We start from the raw sequence: 23,370 nt of genomic DNA on the forward strand, positions 1-23,370 counted from the left end.
TGTGTGTGTGTGTGTGTGCCAGTCCTGAGGCTTGAACTCGGGGACTGGGCACTGTCCCTGAGCTTTTTTGCTCAAGTGCTCTACCACTTGAACCACGGCTCCACGTCTGGCTTTTTTGGTTCTTAGTTGGAGATAGAAGTCTTGTGGGCTTTTCTGCCAGGCTGGCTTTGAATCACGACTCCCAGACGTCAGTCTCAGATGACGGGCATGAGCCATCAGAGCCAGCAGCAGCAGTAACTTCTCCTTTAGCTCTCCCCCTCCACCGCCACCCCCCACCCAGCTCAGTCTAGAATCTCACTTGGCACTCAGACTTCGCAGAGAAGAAAAGTCCCACAATGAAGACATGTAAGTGACCCCTGAATGGAGGATGGACATGGGCAGGAGCTGGAAGCAGGAGGTGGACTCACAAGCTGCTTCCCTGGCCCATCTGAAATCTCACTCAGGGAGTGATGATAGAAATGGCCCAGATGGCCAGCCCTGGTCCTGGGTCCCTGCGGAGTGGGCACTGGTGGCATTCGACTTCAGTCCCTCTCCACGCAGGACCCTCGCCCTCGGCTGCACCCTGCCCCACCCACCCACGATGCGTGTGACCCCCATAGCAAATGGCTGCTGGGTCGGAAGGACCCCCACCTTATGTCGCCTCCATTCATGATGGTCATCACCAGGCAGAGGTCCATCTTGGTCTCGAATGCGTAGGCCAGAGAGACAATGAACCTGCTATGTACCTTGGCCAGGATCCTCTTCTCCACCATGGCACCCTGGAAGAAGAGGGGTGAGCATCATGGAGAGAGGCCTGCAGCCTATGTGTGAAAATGCTGGAAGGGGAGGTGTGAGCATCATGGAGAGGGGCCTGCAGCCTATGCGTGAAGACAGGACACGCTTGCAGCACATTTCAACCCAGCCTTCAAAAGCAGTTGAAGAACCTTCAAAGCATGTTTCGTGTGCCCACTCACAGAGGAAACTAGACAGGCAAAGTCACCTGGAGCGGGGGCTTGGGACCTGCTGGGTCAGCTCCGGCAGGGAGGCCACGACCAGCTGTCCCCCTGCTCCCTGATCTGCCTTCCAGTCCCCACACTGTGTCCAGCCTCCTCCCCCCCCCCACCGCACGCTGTGGCTCTGCCTCCGTGCTGCCCCCGCCCCCGATGCCCACGCCTTGCAGAGCTTGGCCTGCATGCCAGGCTGACCTCCCTCCGCTGCACTCTGTTGAGGCACTTTTGTAAGGATATTGCACGAGTTGCATGAACACTTGGGTTTTAGGCCTCAACGAAGCTGATGTGGGCCATCACCAGGTGTGGGCGCCCTGCCACCCTCAGCACGGACACCTGGGTCTGCCTGGCACCTCTGCTCAGCCACTGTCACTGGGGCCTGGGGCCTGGTCTTTCATTGAAGGCTGGCAGGGGGAGGAGAGCAGGGGGCTGCATGGGGCTGTGCTGCCCGGCCCTAAAAGCTACCCTCATCTGCCCTCAGCACCAGCATCGCTCGGGCCCCAGGCACCAAGTGGTTGTTGTTTCTCTGCCATGGCTGCACCCCTCTACCAGCAGAAGGGAGCTGGTGAATGTGGGCAGCCCGCGTGCACCGTTCCTTCCTGCCTGGTGTTCAAGAGATACTCCCTGTGCCTGTCTTGATGCACGGTGCCTTCTACAGTTGTGCCTCGCTTCCTCCTGAGTCTGATCGCGGTGTGAGCCAAGCTGTGGGAGAGGCTTCCAGACAGCTGAGTGCAGACTCAAGAGCCCGAGCAAAGCATGGAACAGATGGGCTAGGACTCTGCCAGGAGCTGCACCAGCCTGGAAGGGCAAACGGCAGCGGGCACGCAGAGCCAGGGGCAGAGCAGGGGCAGAGCCTTGGTGGGCACCTTGCATCCTGCCAGCCTCCTGGCTTGAGTCCACTTGCCACACCACCGAGCCACCTACCTGATAGCCTTTCCTCTTCTTCAGCCGCTTCTTGTTCAGCTTCTTGCAAGCATACATCTTGCCGGTTGCCTTCATCTGACAGGCTGACACCTCCCCGAAACCTCCTTTTCCCAGGATCCTGAAGTCCAAGAACCAGTCCTCGCCAATGGGCTGCGCCTCCAGCCACTTCCACTGCAGGAATCTCAGGAAGTAGAGGCTGTCCAGGTATTCCTGGAACGGGGCCTGGCTCAGGTGCGCCAGTGCGGCCTGCAGCAGGGGCTGGAAGCGCCCGTCCTGGCTCCCAGCTGGGGCCTCCTTTGCCTGCGCCACAGTGCCCTCGTCCAGGAAGCTGCAGAAGAGCGTGGCCTGGGGGTCCAGGTAGTCAGCCAGGATGGCCTGCGCCTTCTGCGGCCGCAGGTCATCATCAGCGGTGTCGTAGTCCTCGATGTCCTTCCAGAGCTCCAGGGCCGGCACGTGCTTCTCCTCTGCCTTTAAGAACTGCTGGAAGAGCCGCTTGCCGATGGGCTGCTCTGAGCACAGGCTCTCAAATTCCAGGCTCAGGCTCTCACGGAGACCCTCGCACTTGGACAGTGGGGGCAGCCGGAGCTTGGCCAGGTACTTCTTGTCCCGGGAAGATGGGGTGCTGCTCCCGTCGAAACTCCCCCGGGCAGCAATAAAGGCAGAGTTGGCCACCACCGTCTCCAAGGACCCGAAATCCATCCTGCTGCACCCTCTTGTCCCCTTCGGTCACTAAGCCATCGGCTGTGGCCAGAGCAGGCCTGACCCAATGCCCTTGGCCCGTGGCCTGTTCCTGCCCTTTTGAGGTGAGGGAGGCGTCCCCGCCGAGTCCTGGGTGCCAGTGACCCACTGGGGAGCCTCAGAGAGCTGGGGCTGGTGCCACATCCAGTTAAATCCCACCCCAGGTCACGGACGCTGCGGGGTGACCAACAGGTGCCAGAAAAAGACAATCCCTTAAGCTGCTCCAAATCAGATTAGACGCCACACTGGGCACTGGGCACTTGGTGTAGCCTCCCCCTTTCCTCCTTCCCCCCCCCCCCCCCCCCGCCTCTGCGCTCCCGCAGGAAGGGCAAGGCCCAGGCCAGAGACCCTGTCCATTTTCTCATGGGGTTTGGGACTGGAGAAACCTTGCTAGTAAAGATGGCTGACCGCTTTTCCCTACTGTATTTCATTTCTACATTTAAGAAAAGAGTAGCTGGGGCTGGGAAAGTGGCTCAGTGGTAGAGTGCTTGCCTTGTATGCATGAGGCCCTGGGTTCGATTCCTCAGCACCACATAAGCAGAAAAAGCCAGAAGTGGCGCTATGGCTCAAGTGGTAGAGCTCTAGCCTTGAGCTGAAGAGCTGAGTGACAGTGCCCAAGCCAGAGCTCAGACCCCACGACCAACAACAACAACAAAAAAGGCAGCTGATTATTGCAAATAAGAGAAACCATGGGATCTATGTTTCTTTGGGCCTGGAAAAGGTCAAAAACTATGTACATATGACCATATAAGATGATGTTAAGCAAAATGAACCCCAAGATAGGGACACAAGAGGTTTTATCTTTCTTGCTGTTGTTTTTAATGTATTTAAATGTACTGTGTGATTTTTTTTCTTTCTTTTGTATGTTCTTCCCACACAATATAACCCCTGTTTTCACTGTATTTGCTTCTGGTGCCCTGCATCTTGTATATATGCTTTTCTAATTTGGGAAGGAGAAGGAAAACAACAAAATGCTGAAATAAGGATACAGGTTGATCCATTATAACAATGAGATGTACAAGACACTATGTTGAAAATGAACTTTACAACTTGCGGGGGGTGGGGGGAGGAGTTGGGGATGTGGGGAGGGAAGAGATGGTAGGGGAAAACAAACAAAGGAGGAGGTAACAATGCTCCATAGGAAATGGACTCATTACCTTGCTCATGTAACTGTAACACCTCTGTACAGTATCTTTACAATAAAAATGTATACTTAAAAAAAAAGAGCAGCTGAGAAGCAAACCTCTTGGAAAGAGAACTTTAGAGAGGAGAACCCATATAACCAACAACTCCCTGGTATCCCCAGACCACAAGGTGTGGGTCCAATCCATTTTTCTTCTCAAAACAGAATCAGGCCTGGAGCAAGAGATCCACAGAGCATCCTCAGGCAGAAGCCCACCCAGAGCATGGCACACGGGGATGCAACGGGACAGGGCAGACACCTGGGCCGGTCCAGACACACCTGAGACAGGACAGGGCTGACACTGGGTGGGCCCAGATACCCTCAGGACATCACAGAGACACACCTGGGGTACACCTCAAGTTCAGGGGAGAACACCTGGCTCCCGCTTGAGACGTAGATGGGCACACCTGGAGCACCTCTGAGGCAAACTCATGACAGAGGAAAGCCATCTTGGCTCAGCTGGGTGGAGTCGGTAGGAGTGCCAGCTCTATCGGGTGCGCCATACTGGTCTTGTTCCAGCACACAGCAGGCAGGCAGGCAGAAATGGCTTGGGTCTGCCCTGTTGCTGTGGGGCAGGAGGGAGGGGGTATGGGGAAGAAGGACGCCTGAGCCAGGAGGGGCAGAGGACTGCACCTCCCTTGGCTGTGACCCTGCACGGATAGGGGCCGGTCCTCTGCCGCTGCCACCACAGTGCAGAAAAAAGGACTTGCCACAGCCTCCCAGCTGGGCTGGCAGCAGGTCAACTGGAGGATAAATATTTGAGGTGAACAAGATTCCATTGTCCCCAGGAGACCTGCACTAATCCCCACCCTGTGCTTAGCACGCTGTGACCTTGAGCCAGCCACAGTAACTCCTCCTCTGGCTGGCACTGGAGAGGCAGGTTCCCGGGCCTCGGGGGACCAAGGCCCTCTCTGCAACATTTCTCAGTGCACCCCTGGTCACCATCAGTGGGGCTGGATGGCTGATAGGGCCCAGGGATGTAAAAGCCACAGGGGGGCGAGGGTGACAGGAGGCCGAGCCTGGTTCAGAGCCACTCTAGGCACAGCTACATTGAGAAGTGCTCAATTACTGAAGGTGGAGACATTGCCTCCTTGGATCCTAAGAGTGGCCTGGAGCTGGATGCCTGGAGCTCACACCTGTAATCCCAGCTACTCGGGAGGCTGAGGCCTAAAGATTGCAGTTCAGAGCCATCCTGGGCGGGGAAGTTCATAAGACTCTTTTCTCCAACTAACCTTCAAAAAGCTGGGAGTAGGGGCTGGGTAGGTGGCTCAGTGGTAGAGTGTTTGCCTTGCATGCTTGAAGCCCTGGGTTCGATTCCTCAGCACCACATAAGCAAAAAGAAAAAAGCTGGAAGTGGCGCTGTGGCCTACGTGGTAGAGTGCTAGCCTTGAGCTGAAGAGCTGAGGGACAGCACCCAGGCCCAGAGTTCAGGCCCCACGACCGGACCCCCCCCAAAAAAAAACAAAAACAAAAACAAAAAGCTAGAAGTAGAGCTGTGGTTCAAGTGGTAGAACATCAGCCTGAGTGAAAAAAGCCAAGTGAGAGTTAGGAGGTGCTGATTTCAAGACCCAGCACTGGTGAGCACACACACACACACATACACACACACACACACACACACACACATACATACACACACACAGAGGAGTGGCACAGTACATAGTATTTCCCAAATACACCTTGCTCCCTCTCTCCTTTCTCCCTCCTACCTCTCCCTCCCATCCCCCCGCCCAGTACTAAGGGAACCATTTTACCCCTTGAGCTCCGCTTTCATTCCTGGGAATCCTTTAAGCTTTTATCTCATGACAATGGTGGATTCACAAATGTTTTCAAGAGTCCCTGGATGGCATCAACTCCCCAACCACAGTACAAGACCCCAGGTCAACGCAGAGCCACCATCCGACCATACTGTCAGGGCTTCGGCCCTGGGAGCTGGCTGTGTGTTCATCTATAAAAAATAATATATGCATAAAAATGACATTGGTAACTTTCAAATTACTAAAAGACTCAACAAGAGAATGACATTCTGAAGTTTTTCTTACTACTGCTTCTGTCTTCCCATGCCTTGTCTTTCTTTCTGTTTCGAGAACCTCCCTCAGTCATGCTAGGAAAGCAAATCTGCTGGTGATAATTCATCCTGAGAGTGCTTGGGCTCTTCATTCCTGAGGATTGTGCCTCCATGCAGGAGTCTGTCTTGACAGGTTTCTTTCTTTCTACTCTAAAATTATTGTAAAATTTCTTTCCCTCTCTGTGGTGTCTAATGAGAAACATCATTCAAATACTTTGGTTTTTGTCTACAGTTCTCAGAAGTCTGATGATAGAGGATGTTATTAAGGACTGTAGGGGTTTCTGTTTCAATTTATTGAATCTATAGGATTTGACTTTTTTTGAGTGTTTTTGAGCACTCTTTTAGCCCTCTTGTCTGTTTGATCTCTGCAGGATTCTGGTGAGATAACCAGTGGATCTTCTCTTACAGAGCTCTGTGGATTCTCTGCTGGCTCTGTGGATTTATCTCTGGAGAATTTTCTTTTTCTTTTTTATAATCCATGGGAGTTATTCTTCCTCAGTCCCCTCCAATCAGCTACTAATACCCCCTTTAAGCTATTTCTTTTAATTATCAAAAATCTTTCAAATCAAAATTCATTTTTCATAGCTTCTATGTTTTTCCTTAAGCTTTCCATTTCTTTGCCAAGGTTTTCTGGGGTTTTTTTCTGCTCATATTATGCATATTTCCAATTGCTTATGAAAGCAGTTTAATCATTGTTGCCTTAAAACCTTGGCGAGAGAATCTAACGTATCTGTCATTTTGATGTTGGCATCTATTGATGGACTCAATTCATCTTGAAATCTCTCTGATTCTTTGCATGATGACTAATCATTATCAGAAGCAGAGATGTTGTCATATTACTTATGAAATAAGCAATGTGTGTGTTTTTCTCCACCTCTCCTTGGGCACCAGAAGGGCTTCACTGTCAGGTACTGAGATGAGGTTTCAGTCTTCACTGGGGAGCCCAGGCAGGTCCCAATCCCACCGGTGGTGAGAGTCCTGGGCTCCAGTTGGTTTCCATAGACCCTTCTGGGTAGGCGGCCTTCTCACCTGGCCGTGGTAAAAGTCCTGACCATGCACAAGGCCCAGGCTGATGCCACCTAGGTGAGGAGCAGAAGGGAGCCCTTGCAGCTGCCAGCAGGGTGTCAGTGTGGGGTGCTCGTAGTGGGCATTCTATGGGCCATGTCCTGGCAGCAGGCTGTGGAGACACAGCCTCTACCAAGGTCTCAGCCCCTCTGCCCACAGGCTGCATCCAGGCCGTAGTGACAGCGTGGAAGCTGCCCAGCCCACATCTCTGCTTCCGACACTCAGAGACAGTTGGAAAGACAGAACTCAAAGAAGCTCAGAGATAATTCACCCTTCATTCATTTTAAGAGCATCTCCATGATCATGGAGACAATGGTTGAGACACACAGCTGTCTTCTGATCTCTGTACACCAGGCCCAGGCCAGCTGGCTATGAGCAAAGAGACTCAGCACAGCACCACATCCTGCTCATCCTCCACACTCCAAAGCCATGGGGTATGCTAAAGGTCACAGGTAGGAAGAGTCTACTGCAACATCACAAGTGTCCAGGCCAACTAGGTTCCATCTCGTTGAAATTCAGAGATGCTTACTTGCACACAGGTTCTAAATTATACTAAAATGGACAGGGGGAGGCAGTGATAAAGCCAATCATCAATAATTCTAATAACTCAAGAGGCCAAGACCTGGATGATTGCTGTTTGAAGCCATCTCGGTAGAAAAGTCTACAAGACTTCCTCTCCAAAATTAGCAAAAAAACAGGCTGGTATGACTCAAATGACAGAGTACCAAGCATGAACAAGTGAGCTTGGTGTGAGGTGCGTGAGTTCAAGCCCTATACCAGCCAAACAAATGTACAAACAGAGGGTTTCGTTGTGCTTTCCCCCAAAACTCAGTGTGGCTTCCTGTAGGTTCCTGAGAGACAAAACCTGGATATCACAGCAAGTGAAATTCTAGATGTGGTTCTGAGTAGACTCTAGATGTGGTTCTGTGTAGACTCTAGATGTGGTTCTATGTAGATTCCAGGTGTAGTTCTGTTTCCAGACTCTACATGTGGTTCTGTGTAGACTCTAGACGTGGTTCTGTGTAGACTGTAGCTCTGGTTCTGCGTAGACTCTAGATGTGGTTCTGCATAGATTCTAGATGTGGTTCTGCGTAAACTCTAGATGTGGTTCTGTGTAGACTCTAGATGTGGTTCTTCATAGATGCTAGACGTTCTGCGAGACTCTAGATGTGGTTCTTAGTAGACTGTAGATGTGGTTCTGAGTAGACTGTAGATGTGGTTCCGTGTAGACCCTAGATGTGCTTCTGTGTAGAATATAGATGTGGTATTGCTTGCAGACTCTAGATGTGGTTCTGCATAGACTCTAGATGTGGTTCTGTTAGCAGACTCTAGATGTGGTTCTGCATAGACTGTAGATGTGGTTCTGTGTAGACTCTAGATGTGGTTCTGTTTGCAAACTCTAGATATGGTTCTGTTAGCAGACTGTAGATGTGGTTCTGTTTGAAGACTCTAGATGTGGTTCTATTAGCAGACTCTAGATGTGGTTCAGTATACACTCTAGATGTAGTTCTGCGTAGACTCTAAATGTGGTTCTACTTAGACTGTAGATGTGGTTCTGTATAGACTCGAGATGTGGTTCTGTGTAGACTCTAGCTGTGGTTCTCTTTGCAGACTCTAGATATGGTTCTGTGTAAACTCTAGATGTGGTTCTGCCTAAACTCTAGATGTTGTAATGTGTAGCCTCTAGATGTGGTTCTGCATAGAGTCTAGATGTGGTTCTGGGTAGATTGTAGATGTGTTTCTGTGAAGACTCTAGATGTGGTTATGTGTAGACTATAGAGGTGGTTCTGTTTGAAGACTCTAGGTGTGGTTCTGCATAGACACTAGAAGTGGTTCTGTTTGTAGACTCTAGATGTGGTTCTGCATAGACTCTAGATGTGGTTCTGTGCAGACTCTAGATGTGGTTCTGTGCAGACTCTAGATGTGGTTCTGCGTGGACTCTAGATGTGGTTCTGGGTAGACTGTAGATGTGGTTCTGTTTGCAGACTCTAGATGTGGTTCTGTTTGCAGACTCTAGATTGGTTCTGCGTAGACGCTAGATGTGGTAATGTGTAGACTCTAGATGTGGTTCTGCATAGACTATAGATGTGGTTTTGTGTAGACTCTAGATGTGGTTCTGTTTGCAGACTCTAGATGTGGTTCTGTTTGCAGACTCCAGAGGTGGTTCTGTGTAAACTCTAGATGTGGTTCTGTGTAGACTCTAGATGTGGTTCTGTGTAGACTCTAGATGTGGTTCTGTGTAGACTCTATGTGTGGTTCTCTTTGCAGACACTATATATGGTTCTGTTTGCAGACTCTAAATGTGATTCTATGTAGACTCTAGGTATGGTTCTCTTTGAAGACTCTAGATGTGGTTCTCTTTGCAGACTCTAGATGTAGTTCTGTGTAGACTCTTGATGTAGTTCTGCATAGATTCTAGATATGGTTCTGTTTGTAGACTTTAGATGTGGATCTGTTTGCAGATTCTAGATGTGGTTCTGTTTGCAAACTCAATGTAGTTCTGCGTAGATTCTAGATGTGGTTCTGCCTATATTCTAGATGTGGTTCTGTTTGCAGACTTAGATGTGGTTCTGTTTGCAGACTTAGATGTGGTTCTGTTTGCAGACTCTAGATGTGGTTCTGTATAGACTCTAGATGTGGTTCTGCCTAAACTCTAGATGTGGTCCTGCATAGACTCTAGATGTGGGTCTGTTTGCAGACTAGATGTACAGACCCACTATCTCAACTGGGCTTCAAAAAGGAGGTTAGCACATTCCCTGTGCCTGGCCCCCTCTCTCCCTCCCTGCAGAGGCCAGCAAGGTGCCACTGCATGGAACCTGTTTCCATTGTGTTTTATGCACAGGCCCTGGAGCAGAGAGACCACTGGACTCACCCTCAGCAGACACTTGCCTCGGCCCCCAGCTGTCAGCACATCCCACCAAGATGAATGCTCGGGTTCTAGGGGCCCTGGCCTCAGAGCTGTAGCAGCAAGATATGGGGACTTGGCACACCATACCAAGAGGCCCCTCTGAGTCCAGTAGCTGAGGACTCCTCCACAGATGAAAAGCCTCTTAAACTAGACCCAAGCCCACCCCAGGGAGGGTGGGAGGACGTTACCCCATGGCAAAGCTGGAAGGTAGCACTCCCGCCTGACTTAGCCCCTTCAGCCTCAGCCTGGTTCCACTGTGACTGCCTTGCCTGCTATCAGAGAGAGAGGCAAGGGTGCTCTGGGCTGCAACAGACTGCCACAGGCACTGTCTATCTGTGGCCATCCTGAGGAGGAGAGACTCCAGACCCATCAGGTGCTGTCTGTCTACAGCCATCCTAAGGAGGAGGAGAGACCCCCAGACCAATCAGGTGCTATCTATCTGCAGTCATCCTGAAGAGAAAAGACCTCAGACCTATCAGGCGCTGTCTATCTATAGCCATCCTGAGGAGGAGAGACCTCCAGACCCCTCAGGCGCTGTCTGTCTGCAGCCATCCTAAGAAGGAGGAGACATCATTGCAGGTCAAGGTCACAGCCAAGGTCACAGCCCATGCACAGCCAGCTGGTGCCAGCCCAGGCCTGAGACACCTGACTTGGGGCCTGTGCTGCTTGGTGTCTCGCTGGTAAAGGAAGTGAGGGCCCTGGTGGGGTGGGAGGGACTTTTCCCCAGTAACTATCAGGGCTAATCCAGTCACCAGCCAAGGGCATCCTGGCTGGCCTGGGACAGGTGGAGGGCAGATAGCAGGAGAACCTGGAGCCGTGGCTACTGTAGATTGTGTTTGGAGAGTGATAGCTGAGGGCTGATAACCACGCTCCACGCCCTTGACATCCCACAGAGGGGACTATAAACCCAGAGGAGGCTTGGAGAGGAGCTGAGAGGAGACTTCAGACCCCAGCATGGCGGCTCTGCAGGAGAAGAAGTCATGCAGCCAGCGGATGGCTGAATTCCAGCACTACTGCTGGAACCCAGACACCGGCCAGATGCTGGGCCGAACGCCTGCCCGGTGGTGTATGTGTGGGCCTCGGGGTGGAGAATGGGGAGGGACTCTGCCAGGAGGTGTAGAGGAGCTGAATGGCTGGGCCTCAGCCCTCCGCGGGAAGCCAGGGTCCTCAGAAGGCCTCTGCACCCAAGCTTCGGAATGCCCGAGGGCAGGGACCACTGAGATCTGGCCCCAGATGTTCACTTGTATGCTTGGGAAGAGCATTTTAAAGTGATGTTTCCCAAACAAAATGTTCTTAAACTTAGTCAGATGATTGGGGGAATGTGGGTTTAGTGAGTCAAGTGGAATGATGCTCCATTATGAGACTGGCTATGAAGTCTCAATCCTGGGGCTCTGGGGGCCCCTATCCTCCAGGCAGCTCTCCCTTTAAATGTGAGGCACAGCTGGCACAGCTGGCCATGCCATTTTCTGTCCTCAGGGCTGCTCCCGGTCACCTGGGCTCTTCTTTGCAGGGAAGAACAAAGGGAACACCTGGGTGGCCCGGGCCACCGGTGGTGGTGGTGGCGTTAATGCATTGGCTGATAGTGAGGCTGCTCTAGCACACTCAGGACACACCTTGTACACTCAGGGCACACCTCACACACTGCCGCCATGCAGTGAGAAGTGAAGTATAGTGCCGGGTGCAGTGAGCGGTGTGGTCACACATCCACAGTACCTTCTAAGGTGCCAACAAAAAGAATGTCCCTGGTGCCACCCCCACAGCTCTGCTGCTGTGGATTTGTGCACAGTACCTAGAGCAGGCCAGGACAGGGGCAGTAGCCCCAGGAGAGGGCACACAGGAGAAGGGCTTCCATAGGGGTGAGAACATGCTGACATGAGCAGAGGGGCTGGCAGCAGCGCACACCGCAGTGCACTGAGGTCTGTGCCGTGTGCACCGGCAGCTGCATCTCACCAAGAGTGTCCTCACAGTGTGGATCAGCCTCTACTACCTGGCCTTCTACGTGGTGATGACTGGGCTGTTCGCCCTATGCATTTATTCGCTAATGCAGACCATAGACCCCTATACGCCGGACTATCAGGACCAGTTAAAGTCGCCCGGTAAGCATCGGGAGGGCGGGGGTAGGGACAGCACAAGCCCCCCCCCCTGGCAGACCCGGGTCAGAGAGCCACATGGACACCTCTCATCACACGTGTGTGCACACATGTGTGCACGTGTGCTCACACGCTGGTACTGGGGCTTGGACTTGGGGTATCCTGGCACTCTGGCCACATCTGCACATACACAGACTCTTCCCACGAGGAAGATGACCTCATCCATAAAGTCTGATTTTGCCTTTAGTGACTGAAACAGGCTTGTATCCGATGCATGAGTCTCTGCAGTCTGACGCAGGCACAGGGACATTTCTGGGAGGCGGCACAGAGCTCGGTGGCAGCTTCAGGCCTGGGAGGCCGGGAGGAAGGACCGGAGAGGACATACGGAGGTCCTGGGGCTGCCTTGAGACCAGGAACATGCACCACAGCCTTTCCCTGAGCACAGCGGTTACTCTCCTGCTAATGCCCCGAACACCACAACTCTGGCTTGAACATCCGTGAACCAGCTACCCAGCAGGACAGGACAAGCTGAGACAAGACGGGCTCAGTGACACATGGCAAAATTCTAGGTGGTACTGTGGCCAGCATGGCGGTTGATGTGGGGGACCGTGAAGGCCTCACAGCTGCCTGGAGAATGGCCAGATCTGTGCTGGCAGACACAGGATGACATTGGCCACATCTGCAGGGCGGCAGCGCTGACAGACATGGGACGGCACTGGCTGTACCTGGACAGCACTGGCCACACCTGCATAGTGGCAGCACTGACAGACACAAGACGGCACTCCCTGCACCCGCACGGTGGTGGCTTCGCCTTGGCTTCCTGCTCTCCCACACTTGGAGTTTAGGGGTGTTTCTATAGATGTGAAGATGTGTGTGTGCACACGCATGTGCATGCATGCAGTGAAGGTTTTCACTGCTCAGATCCCATTTCACTACAGAGCCTGTTGCAGAGCCATGGGGTCCTCACCTGGGGTAGTGACGGAGCCATGGCGGAGGTCAGCGCCCATCTGCCACCCTCCCCAGGGTCCTCTACACAGTGTATGCCACTGCCACCGGGCCTGGGCACCCAGAATCTGAGGGACAGGCCCAGGCTTCATGCCCACCATGCTGTGAAAGACCTGCACTCTGCTGTGTTCTGGCTGGTGGATGGAGTCCTGGACGTGTCCTTGGGGTCCTAGGCCTTTGTTCATAGTGCTGCCCTGGGCTTCCTTATCCACAGGGAGCCCAGCTTGCCACTCTCCTCCTAAGCACAGCTCCCACACTAGGACCCTACACCTCAGGGCATAGGGTTGATGTGCGTGAGCATCGGGTGAAGCCATCCATTGAGCATTCTCTCCCCAGGAGTGACGCTGAGGCCTGACGTTTATGGAGAAAGAGGTCTGGAGATTTCCTACAATGTCTCTGACAACAGCTCCTGGGCCGGTCTCACACACGCCCTCCACAGCTTCCTGGAAGGTAGGCCAACCTGGCCCACCACTCTGCTTCTGAAAGCCTCTCAGACCTCCCTGCCCACCAGGCAGCCCAGATGCCTGGCTTCCAGGGCAGACAGCGCTGGGCATCTCCCCCCACAGGTTACACACCAGCATCCCAGCAGGAGAGCATCAACTGCACCTCCCAGAGGTACTTCTTCCAGAACAGCTTCCAGGCCCCGAACCACACCAAGTTCTCCTGCAAGTTTACTGCAGACATGTTGCAAAACTGCTCAGGCCTGGAGGACCCCAGCTTTGGTTTTGAAGAAGGACAGCCATGCTTCATTATCAAGATGAACAGGGTGAGTCCACTCTGGAGACGGCCCTGGAGGGGCGAGAAGACCCCTCCCCACTCACAGAGACCCTGCGCTCTGCCCTGCGAGCCCCGGCCCAGCACACACCCCGTCTAGGATGATCCACTCAGACCTGAGTGCCTGGCCAGCCCTCCACAGCTGAGGTCGTGTGCATTGAGTCTACACAGGCTGTTGGAGGAGCCAAGACCAGACTGAAGGCCTGGATGGTGCAGCAGGGACAGGAGGGGACAGGCCCCACCACTGTCGGGGACTCAGGGTTGCCACACAGGGAGGTACCAGGGCTTCAATGCTCCCTCTTGTGCCGTGGAAGTACAGCCACAGTAAGCAAAGAGCAAAAAGGACATAATACCATGTGGGGGCACAGAGGAGAAAGACCCACTGCAGAAAGGGCCTGGGCGAGGAGCAGCAGGACCACTGCCGCAGAGACAAAACCAGTTCAAGTCCTGTGGCTGCGCCGTGGGTTCCTGTGTTACAAAGCCTGGGAGGAGCCACGCGCTGTGGCCCCCAACAGTCTCACAAAGCCAGCTAGGTCCCCAGAATTGCCCAGCCAGAGCGCCATGGACATGGACACATCTGGGCTGTACAGCTGAGATGTCTACCCAATGAGGGTCTTATGCAGAGCTCAGGAGCAGACAGCTGGGCCTGGAAAGGCACGCAGGGAGACGGGCACACAGAGCCCAGGTCGGGACAGGGAGACGAAGGGCTGGAACGTTCCAAAGGCAGAGAAAGACCCCCAGAGGGTGGCCAATGGGACCTGCAGGAGCAGCAGGCAGCCTGGGCGCTGCCCTCCAACCTCAGCCTGGATACAAACGCTACTGCCGACCAGGGTCATGCTGGCAGCTCTGCCACCACACAGCAGGCCCCTTCAAACACCCCAGGGAGGGGGCCTCGGGGTGTGTGAGGGACGCCATGGGTTCCTCAGGACAGGAAGGGCTGGGCTGATCTCTGGGCTGACACATGACAGCACACAGCCACCTCTCTTCCAGATTGTCAAGTTTCTCCCAAGCAACGACACGGCGCCCCGTGTGGACTGTGCCTTCCAGGTGAGTGGTGCTTTGTGTGGGCTGGGCCTGATGGGGGAGTGGCACACGCGTGGTCTGTGGCACTCATGAAGCCACGCATGTTCTGTGGCACACACAGAGCACATCCTGGGCCACGTGGACGGCTATGGCAATGCTGCTCCCCTTGCCTCTGTGCTCTCTGGGCTGCAGGTGTCCTCTGTTCAGCTGTTGCTGGACACATGTGTAGGTTGGCCCAAGCAGCCCTCTTCTACTCTGTGACACCTTAAGCTGCATGGAGCAATGGTGCTTATGTTACCCCAGAGGTCCCTGCACTCGGAACTGAGTGGTGGCACAGAGCACTAGCAGCCCATGCAGACAGCAAGCATCTGCCACCGCAGCACCATCACCCACAGCTCCAAGATGGGATGATTGTGGGCAGCGGGGGAAGGGTGCACTCTGACAGATGACCTACTGGGCTTTAGGAGCTGATTATGAAGAGCCGATCTAGTGCGAAGGGCAGTGTACTTGCCTGTGCAGCAGTACTCTCTCTCTCTCTCCCTCACACACACACACACACACACACACACACACACACACACAGACATGCACACGTGTGTATATGTGTCTCCACATCTGCTGCCCTCAGCCATGATCTCTCCTCCTAGGATGAGCCCAGAGAGCACAGGTCCCAGATGGACACCAGGCCCCTACAAGTGGAATACTACCCCACCAACGGCACCTTCAGTCTCCATTACTTCCCCTATTACGGGAAGAAAGCGCAGGTAGGGACTGCCTGGGGCCCTGTCTGGGGCTGAGGGCCTCAGATTCAGCCACAGGGAAGCAGAGACCATTAATCAAGGGCACGGTGGGCCAGTCCCAAGCAGACAAGGATCCCCATGTCTCCCAAACGATGCTCGTACAACTACCCAGAATCATTCCTTAAACACCAAACTGAATCCCTGTGCATGCCCAAGCCCTCCTCCTTACCACAGGCTTCACTCCTGCTTTTTCACCACCCATGGCCCCCGGCTGCAGGGACTTGGCCTGTGGCCAGCTCCTGGGGGACAGTGCAGGGGGGAGCAGGAGCAGGTCCTGAGGCAGGATGAGAAGAACCCCGGTGCTTTCCTTGTTCAGTTTTCTTCACGCTGGGGTCTACCAACCTCTCACCTGCCACATCCTTCCCCGATTCCTCCTCAGCCCCATTACAGCAACCCTCTGGTGGCAGCCAAGCTGCTCAATGTCCCCAAGAACCAACAAGTCATCATTGTGTGCAAGATCCTCGCAGACCACGTGAGCTTCGACAACCCCCACGACCCGTATGAAGGGAAAGTGGAGTTCAAACTGACCATCCAGAAGTAGGGCTGGGAGCCCATGTGCAGGCCACTGGGCCAGCCAGAGCCTCGTGGCGTCTCGCCTCTCGTACTGCCCGCTGTGCGGCCCCACAGCAGCCCCAGGAAGCACTGTCCACCGACCACCCCGGGCGCCAGCTGCCTCCGATCAGATCCTTCCTGTGTCGTAAATGGAATTTGTAGCTATGGCTAAAATGTGGGGCTTGCAATGCTAATCCTAAGGCAGTGATCACCTCACTAGCCGGGCCCTACAGGTCATCCTCCCCGATGGAGACGCCACTTTCTTACTGTAATTTATTTTTCTATATCTCATCATGCACTGTTGCTTGTGTTAACACAGCACTGGCACAAAGGAGGCACATTTGGAATCTCTGCTTCTAAAAATGCGATTCCCACATTGTAAAAGCAATATATATTAAAGTTATTCTTATGCCATAAAAAACATGTCTTTCCTGATCTGGGAGAAAAATAACTAAAGCTCAAATACTTCCTGGAGGCAGGGAGAGGGTTGAGAAGGATGATGTACTTTTTGCCTCTCTTATCTTTTCAGTTTCAGGCCCAGGCCCAGCCTTGGACCTTGATCCTCGAGTCTGCCTCCAAAGCAGCTAAGATTACAGGCATGAGCCACCCTGCTCAGCCCAAACACTCCCTTTTATTTACAGTTTAAGTGCAACACGGGAAACTTACCAAAGAACACTGACGATTCTAGGAGGAAGGCCAGAGAGGGGTGAGGTATAGCCCTGGGACAGAACCTAAACCTGACCACTTCCCTCTCCCTCTTGGGATGACTGTGCCCCTGAGACACAGTTTGTATGTTCAGCACCGTCTGCAGGATGTAGGCCGATCCTTGGCCTGGCAGTGCTGCCCGGGATCTGCTAGCACCAGGAGTGGGATGTGAAAATCTGACCCCACCACACACACCCAGCCAGATTAACTGCACAAAGGAAGTCATCTGTTGTTCTCCATTTCTTATTCCATCCCTGGGCCAAGCCGCACAGCACACACCATACAGATAGGGTCACACAGACATGCCAGGCTCTGCAAACACTGAATCCCCTCTGAGACCTCAGCACAACCCTTACCACAGTGGAGCCCCTTGCACACAGAACTAGATCCTCATACTCACAGAAATGGAGGGTGAAAAGAGGGAGAGTGACGGCAGAGACGCACTCCAGGGGAGGCTTCTGAGACCAATCTTGGCAGATCCCGGCTCAGCAGCTCAGGTAAAATTCAGATTTTGACTCAACAGCTTGGGCCGTGAACATGAGGTGATTTACCAAGATGGAAGGTAATCTAGGGTCAGGGCCCAGCCACTCCATGTTTAAAAAAAAAAAATTGCCTTTACAAAACAGCTGCAGTTTCCTTCTGGTAAACCAGAGGAGGAGGATACAAGGGAACCACTTTCACATGAGTGAGCATACCTGCCCCAGCATACAACAGCCATCTGGGCCTCCCCATGGCTGCCTCCATACCCCCACGGGCCTCTTCCTGATAGATGCCAACAGCCTGTGTGAGCTGGCCCCAGTGCAGGACCGAGCTCCCCCCCCCTCCACCCTACCAGCCTAATGACCCCAGGCTTCCCAGGATGCAGTGCAAGCCTGCAGGGTACACCTGTAGTCCCCAGTTGCAGAAAAAGGTCCTTTCCATTTCCATTGGCAAACACTGGCTTTTTCTTTTTCTTTTTGGGTCCGGTCGTGGGACCCGAACTCTGGGCCTGGGCACTGTCCCTCAGCTCTTCAGCTCAAGGCTAGCACTCTACCACTTGAGCCACAGCACCACTTCCGGCTTTTTTCTTTTTGCTTATGTGGTGCTGAGGAATCGAACTCGGGGCCTCAGGCATGCAAGGCAAGCGCTCTACCACTGAGCCACCTTCTCAGCCCAACACTGGCTTTTTCTGAAACTAATCCACTGACTTGCTCAGCCATCCAAGCAATACACCTGCTCTTCTTCCTATTTTCCTTGGTTGGTTGTACCAAGGTTGCCCTCTTGCCATCTTCTGGTGCATGCGTGGGCACAGCTGTGCAGCCAGTACTTCTATTTGCCTCCAGAACTGGACATCTTCCCAGACTGGAACTGTTCCCACCAGACTGTGCCCCAGCCCCAGCCATGGCACCTCATCCATTTTCTGGGTGCCTTGGGAGCGGAAGCACCCAGTACGCTGCTTGTCTCACTGACTGGTTTATTTCATTAAGACGATGACGACGACAACGATGTTAAGGTTTGTTTGTACGGCAGCATGGGTGGAATGCCTTTCCTTTTTAAGGCAAAGACTACACTGGAATGAGATATGCAAGTAGACATCTTACCGGTCCACTTGTGTACCGAGGGATGCTTGGGTGGCTTGCTTTTTCTTTTTTTTTTTTTTAGCTATTGTGAATACTGGTGCAATGGGTATACATGTGCAACTAGGTCTTTGAGACGCTCTCCAGGACTTGAACCTATATCCAGCGGCAAAATTGCTGGATCACATGGTAATCCTGCTTTTAATTTTTTGAAGACTAGCCACTATTTGCTTCCATGGCAGCACCAGAGTGCAGCTGAGTTGGGGTTCAAACCCCACCCATGGGCCAGCGGGGTACCCCAGATCCAAAATACAGAAGTTTGCTATTTTCTAGTTTGTCAGTAGTCATCCTAGCGATGTATCTTTAACTTACATTTCCCCAAGGATTGTTGATGTTGCACACCTTTTCAAATTCTTGTTACCATGATCTTTACAGGAAGTCTGATTTTCTCTTTCCCGAGTCTGGCTCTTCTAAATACCTGATGCGTGGAATGATCCAGTGTTTTCTGATTGGGTTATTTCACTGAAGATGGCATCCAGGTCCATCTGTGGAGCATGTATGCAGTGTTCTTCCTTTCATTTTTTTTAAAACGTTTTCATTTTCTTTAGGTACTTATACGAAGGCGTTGCCACTCAACAGTGCAGCTATGAATACAGTGCCTCTTGACCAATGTCATGCACCCCACACTCCTTCCTTCCCTCCTTTTCTTAATTTTAGGATATGTAGTATTTTTGCCATCAAACAAAGCAATTTATGTATACAATGCATCTTGATCTGTTTTTCCTTCAACATCTCGGGTAGAGATGTTTTTCTCAGTTCTGTGGCATGTACAATGCATTCCACTCATTTGCCTACCCCATTCATTCTTCAACTCCTCCTCTTGACACCCCCACACACACACCAAGTACCCATTTCCTGGTACTCATTTCATTGAGCTTTTAGTCTTTCTAAAGAATTATCCTATTTATGTTTTCCATATATCCTATTATAATTCAGTTTATTTACTTATAACTGCTTGGGTGCCACTCAGTGTTACATCTAGATTTATAGGCACATTCTAGTTCACACTAATGAAGGAAACCATGCAACCTGTTTCTCTAGGTGTGGCTTACTTCACTTAAAATAATCCTCTCCAAGTATTTATTTCCATTTCCTTACCAATAGTCATTTGTTTTTCCATGCCCTGGGGCTTGATCTCAGGGCCTGGGTGCTGTCCTTGAGCCTCTTTGTGCTCAAGGCTAGCATTCTACACTTGAGCCACTGCTCCACTTCCATTTTTTTTTTCTCAGTAGTTTATTGGAGATAAGAATGTCATGGACTTTCCTGCCTGGGCTGGCTTTGAACTGCAATCTCAGCTTTCAGCCTCCTGGGTAGCTAGGATTACAAGTGTGAGTCACTGCACCTGGCTTCAATGTCATTCTTCTGATAGATGAGACTTTCATTGTGAATATACACCACATTTTCTTGACCCATTATCCAGAAGGGCATCTGGGCTGATTCCCTGTCTTGGCTATGGCAAGTAATGATCTAATAAACCTGGTTGTGGTAGTAGCTCTAGTGTGTCCTTGCTTGTGTTCAGATAAATGCCCGGCAGTGGGATTGCTGGGTCACAGCGCAGTTGTTGAGTTTTTTGAGGACCCTCCATACTACCTTTCAGAATGGCTGAACAGGTGTACATTTCCAACAGTGCAGTAGTATTCCCTTTTGGCCACATGCATGCCAGCATTGGTTACTGTTAGTTTTCCTGATAATGGTCATTCTAACGGGGGTAAGGTAGAATCAAGGTATTTAGATTTGCTTTTCCTTTATGGCCAGAGATGTTGAACATTTCTCATGTCTATTGGTAATATTGACTTCTTGAGAAGTCTCTGTTTAAATCATTAGTCCATTTTTTAATTGGGTTATTGTTAAAGGCTAAGTAAGCACCTAGTTTTTATCAGATACTTTTTTTCATTTAATCTTAAACTTTGTAACTTTCAGTATCTACTTAGTATATTTTTTCATTTGCTTCCTGTGCCTTTGGTATTATATCCAAGAAATCATTGACAAATCCAGAATCATAAGCACTTCATCCTGTTTTCTTCTAAGAACTTTATAGGTTTTGTCTTACTTAAAAATGGTATTGGCTGGGTGACAGTGGCTCGCACCTGTAATCACTCAGGAGGCTGAGATCTGAGGAGCAAGTTTCGAAGCCAGCCTGGGCAGGAGAGTCCATTATACTATCTCCATGGGCATCGGGCATCATCGCTTCCCATCTAAAATGAAAAGTTCAGCATTTCACCAAGCAACATGTTCAGGGAGTTTGTCTTCACGTTTCCTCCTCGTCAGCTGAGCTCACCATAAGGTGCAGAATTGTATAAGATGCATTCTTATATTCTCAGATGATTTTCACCTTCGTCCTGTTCATGTACCCTATATCACACTTGTCATGTTCTGTGTGTTGAAGCAGACCTGCCAATCCCTTGGTTGCCTTGAGGGCCTTTGTGTAATGTGCACACATCTTTAGTGCCTTGGCATGGCTTTAAGATGACAATTGTGCTAGCTGCATAGAACTGAGTTAGGACATGATCTTCTTGTTCCTTTGATAGTGTGGTAGAACGCCACTAGGTCAACTTTTTCTCTGCTGGGAGGTTTTCTAGGACAAACTCTACCTCTTACTAGTTCTAGGTTTAGACTAATCTTTGGATTAAGCCTTGGTGGGTTGTTTCTACCAATTATCCTCTTCATCTAAGCTTTAAAATTTATTGACATACAACAAATGCAATCAGTAGAAATGTCATTTTCATTTCTGATTTTAGCCCTTTTATACCTCTAAAAGATTTACCAATTTTTTTTTTTTTCTGTAGGTCATGGGGCCTGAACTCTGGGCCTGGACACTGTCCCTCAGCTCTTCAGCTCAAGGACAGCACTCTACCACTTGAGCCACAGCACCACTTCCAGCTTTTCCTGCTTAGGTGGTACTGAGGAATCGAACCCAGGGCCTCATGCATGCAAGGCAAGCAAGCACTCTACCACTGAGCCTCCTTCCCAGCCCCAAGATTTATCAATTTTACTGAACTTCTCAAATCATGATTTTGATTTGTTGTCCATTCTGCTTAAATTTTTATTTCCTTCCTTTTAGTTTAATACAATTTTTTTCTCTACTTCCTGAGTTTGTAACATTGATTTGAACTGTTTCCCCATCTCTATTTATACATTTCTTTTTGCAATGCTTTGGCTACAAGCCTTAAGCTTTGTTGTTTTCGACTTGACTGATTTCTGAGTATTTTGTAGTTTCACTGATTTCTTCCTTGATTCATTGGGTATGTTTATTAGGGCTTGAAGTGTAGCTTGAATGGTAGCATGCCAGTCTAAGCAAGCAGCAAGGTCTTAAGATCAAAGCCCAATCAGAGAACATTTTTCAATTCCCCAAATTTTCTCTATCTTCTAGTTTCTAGATCTCTACCTTCCTCTTACTGTAACCAAAAGAGATTCTTTGTCTTTTTAAATACCTCATGACCCCTTGGGAAGAGCTTATTACTACTGGCTACAGTCATACATGTTTTGTGAGTTCTGGTTACTTCTCTGGGCTAGTTGTTCTTGATGTATGTACCTTGGCTGCCTGTTCTATCCATTGTGGAGTGGGGCCCAAAATCTTTTTGTCAGTCCTGGAGCCAGAACTCTGGGCCTAGGCGCTGTTCCTCAGCTCTTCAGCTCAAGGCTAGCGCTCAACCACTTGAGCCACAGTGCCACCTCCCGATTTTTCTGTTTATGTGGTACTGAGGAATCAAACCCAGGGCCTCATGCATGCAAGGCAAGCACTCTACCACTGATCCACCTTCCCAGCCCAAAGTATCATTTTTGCAACCATTTCTCCCTTCAATTGATCTTCAGTTGATCTGCATATACTTTTGAGTTCCTGTATTGAACTTATTGTCCTGCATAGTCCTTTGCTTCTTACGACATTTAAAACCTGCTTTCTCTGGTACTGGCATAGACACCACTGCTCTGTGCTGGTGTAGTAGTCATGCTTCTCATGCTTTCACTTAAAATCTTTGCATCTAAATCATCTGCTAGACAACATACAAGGTAACTATGTTTTTATCCATCCTACCAGCTAGTCTCAACTGGAGAATTTCAATCCATTTATATTTAAAGTGATTACTGATAAGAACTCCTACCAGTGTACTTTCTCTACTGGTTTTTCTATCCATTGTTTCCTGAATGACCATCTTTTTGTGCTTAATTTCTGTAGTGAATGCTTAAGTTCATTTTGTTTCCTTCTATGTATATTCTAGAGATTACTCTGCAGTTACCAAAGTAATATCTCACATTCTAAAGCTGTAACGTTTTAATGTGAATCTACACACATTCAACTTTAATATCCCACTGGGTATTGAAACTCTAATACATGGTATACACAAGAACTAGTCTTGTAAATACGTATCTCTAAAATTATATAGAAAACAGCCACATTACAAACCAGTTGTGGTAACACTGAAAATGGTCCCATGTCCATATCCACCAGGGATCTGATTTCCAAATGCTTCATCCTTTGGTGGCCTTCACCCTGTTTGGATGGCCCTGTACACTGCCTGTAGGCAGCTCTACTAAAAAATTCCCTAGCTTTGATCAGAAAGTCTTAGGACAGCCAGTGAGACACAGATGTCTTTCAGGACAGCTTTTATTTTCCTTTTAGTAATTTTAATATATTGACCTGATGCATCATGGCTCTCTGGTTGGCAGATTTCTAGATCATGTTGTCAAGGACATTTACATGTAACGATTTTTCATTTCTTGATGCTTTTAACATTGTCTTTAGAAGTTTGTTGCGGGTCTGAGTTCACTTTACTTGGAATTTCTTAAGCTTTTTAAACACTTCATTCATGTCCTCCACTTAAGTTGGTGTTTCTAGCCACTGAATCGGCGAATATTCAGTTCTTTCTCAAGATTCATTCAGGATATACTTGCTGACCATCTGGAATGAATTTCCATGTGTCTTCTTCAATCTGTC

The 23,370-nt window shown here is 50.6% G+C and overlaps 2 protein-coding genes across 2 annotated transcripts in view; one reads left to right on the forward strand and one right to left on the reverse strand.

Moving 5' to 3' along the window:
- Positions 1-2,628, reverse strand: part of Grk1 (G protein-coupled receptor kinase 1) — a 10,902-nt gene extending 8,274 nt beyond the window's left edge. The window contains exons 1-2 of the mRNA XM_013022776.1: positions 1,911-2,628; positions 631-758 (exon numbers count right to left, since the gene is read on the reverse strand). Of these exons, the coding sequence (XP_012878230.1) occupies positions 631-758; positions 1,911-2,609 (827 nt within the window). The 5' untranslated portion in view covers positions 2,610-2,628. The remainder of the gene's footprint in view (positions 1-630; positions 759-1,910) is intronic.
- Positions 2,629-10,826: 8,198 nt separating this feature from the next.
- Positions 10,827-16,105, forward strand: Atp4b (ATPase, H+/K+ exchanging, beta polypeptide). Its single transcript, XM_013022794.1, has 7 exons — positions 10,827-10,938; positions 11,840-11,968; positions 13,304-13,417; positions 13,534-13,733; positions 14,732-14,788; positions 15,412-15,528; positions 15,944-16,105. The coding sequence occupies exons 1-7, from the start codon at positions 10,827-10,829 to the stop codon at positions 16,103-16,105; spliced, it is 891 nt and encodes a 296-aa protein (XP_012878248.1).
- Positions 16,106-23,370: the final 7,265 nt, after the last annotated feature.

The sequence above is a fragment of the Dipodomys ordii genome, unplaced genomic scaffold (genome assembly GCF_000151885.1).
Source record: "Dipodomys ordii isolate 6190 unplaced genomic scaffold, Dord_2.0 Scaffold64, whole genome shotgun sequence".
In the NCBI taxonomy this organism is placed as follows: domain Eukaryota; kingdom Metazoa; phylum Chordata; class Mammalia; order Rodentia; family Heteromyidae; genus Dipodomys; species Dipodomys ordii.

Coding starts and splice junctions, on each gene's coding strand:
- Atp4b (XM_013022794.1), top strand. CDS start 10,827: ATGGCGGCTCTGCAGGAGAAGAAGTCATGCAGCCAGCGGATGGCTGAA. Junction 10,939..11,839: donor CCGAACGCCTGCCCGGTGGT/GTATGTGTGGGC, acceptor GTGTCCTCACAG/TGTGGATCAGCCTCTACTAC. Junction 13,418..13,533: donor CCTCCACAGCTTCCTGGAAG/GTAGGCCAACCT, acceptor CTCCCCCCACAG/GTTACACACCAGCATCCCAG.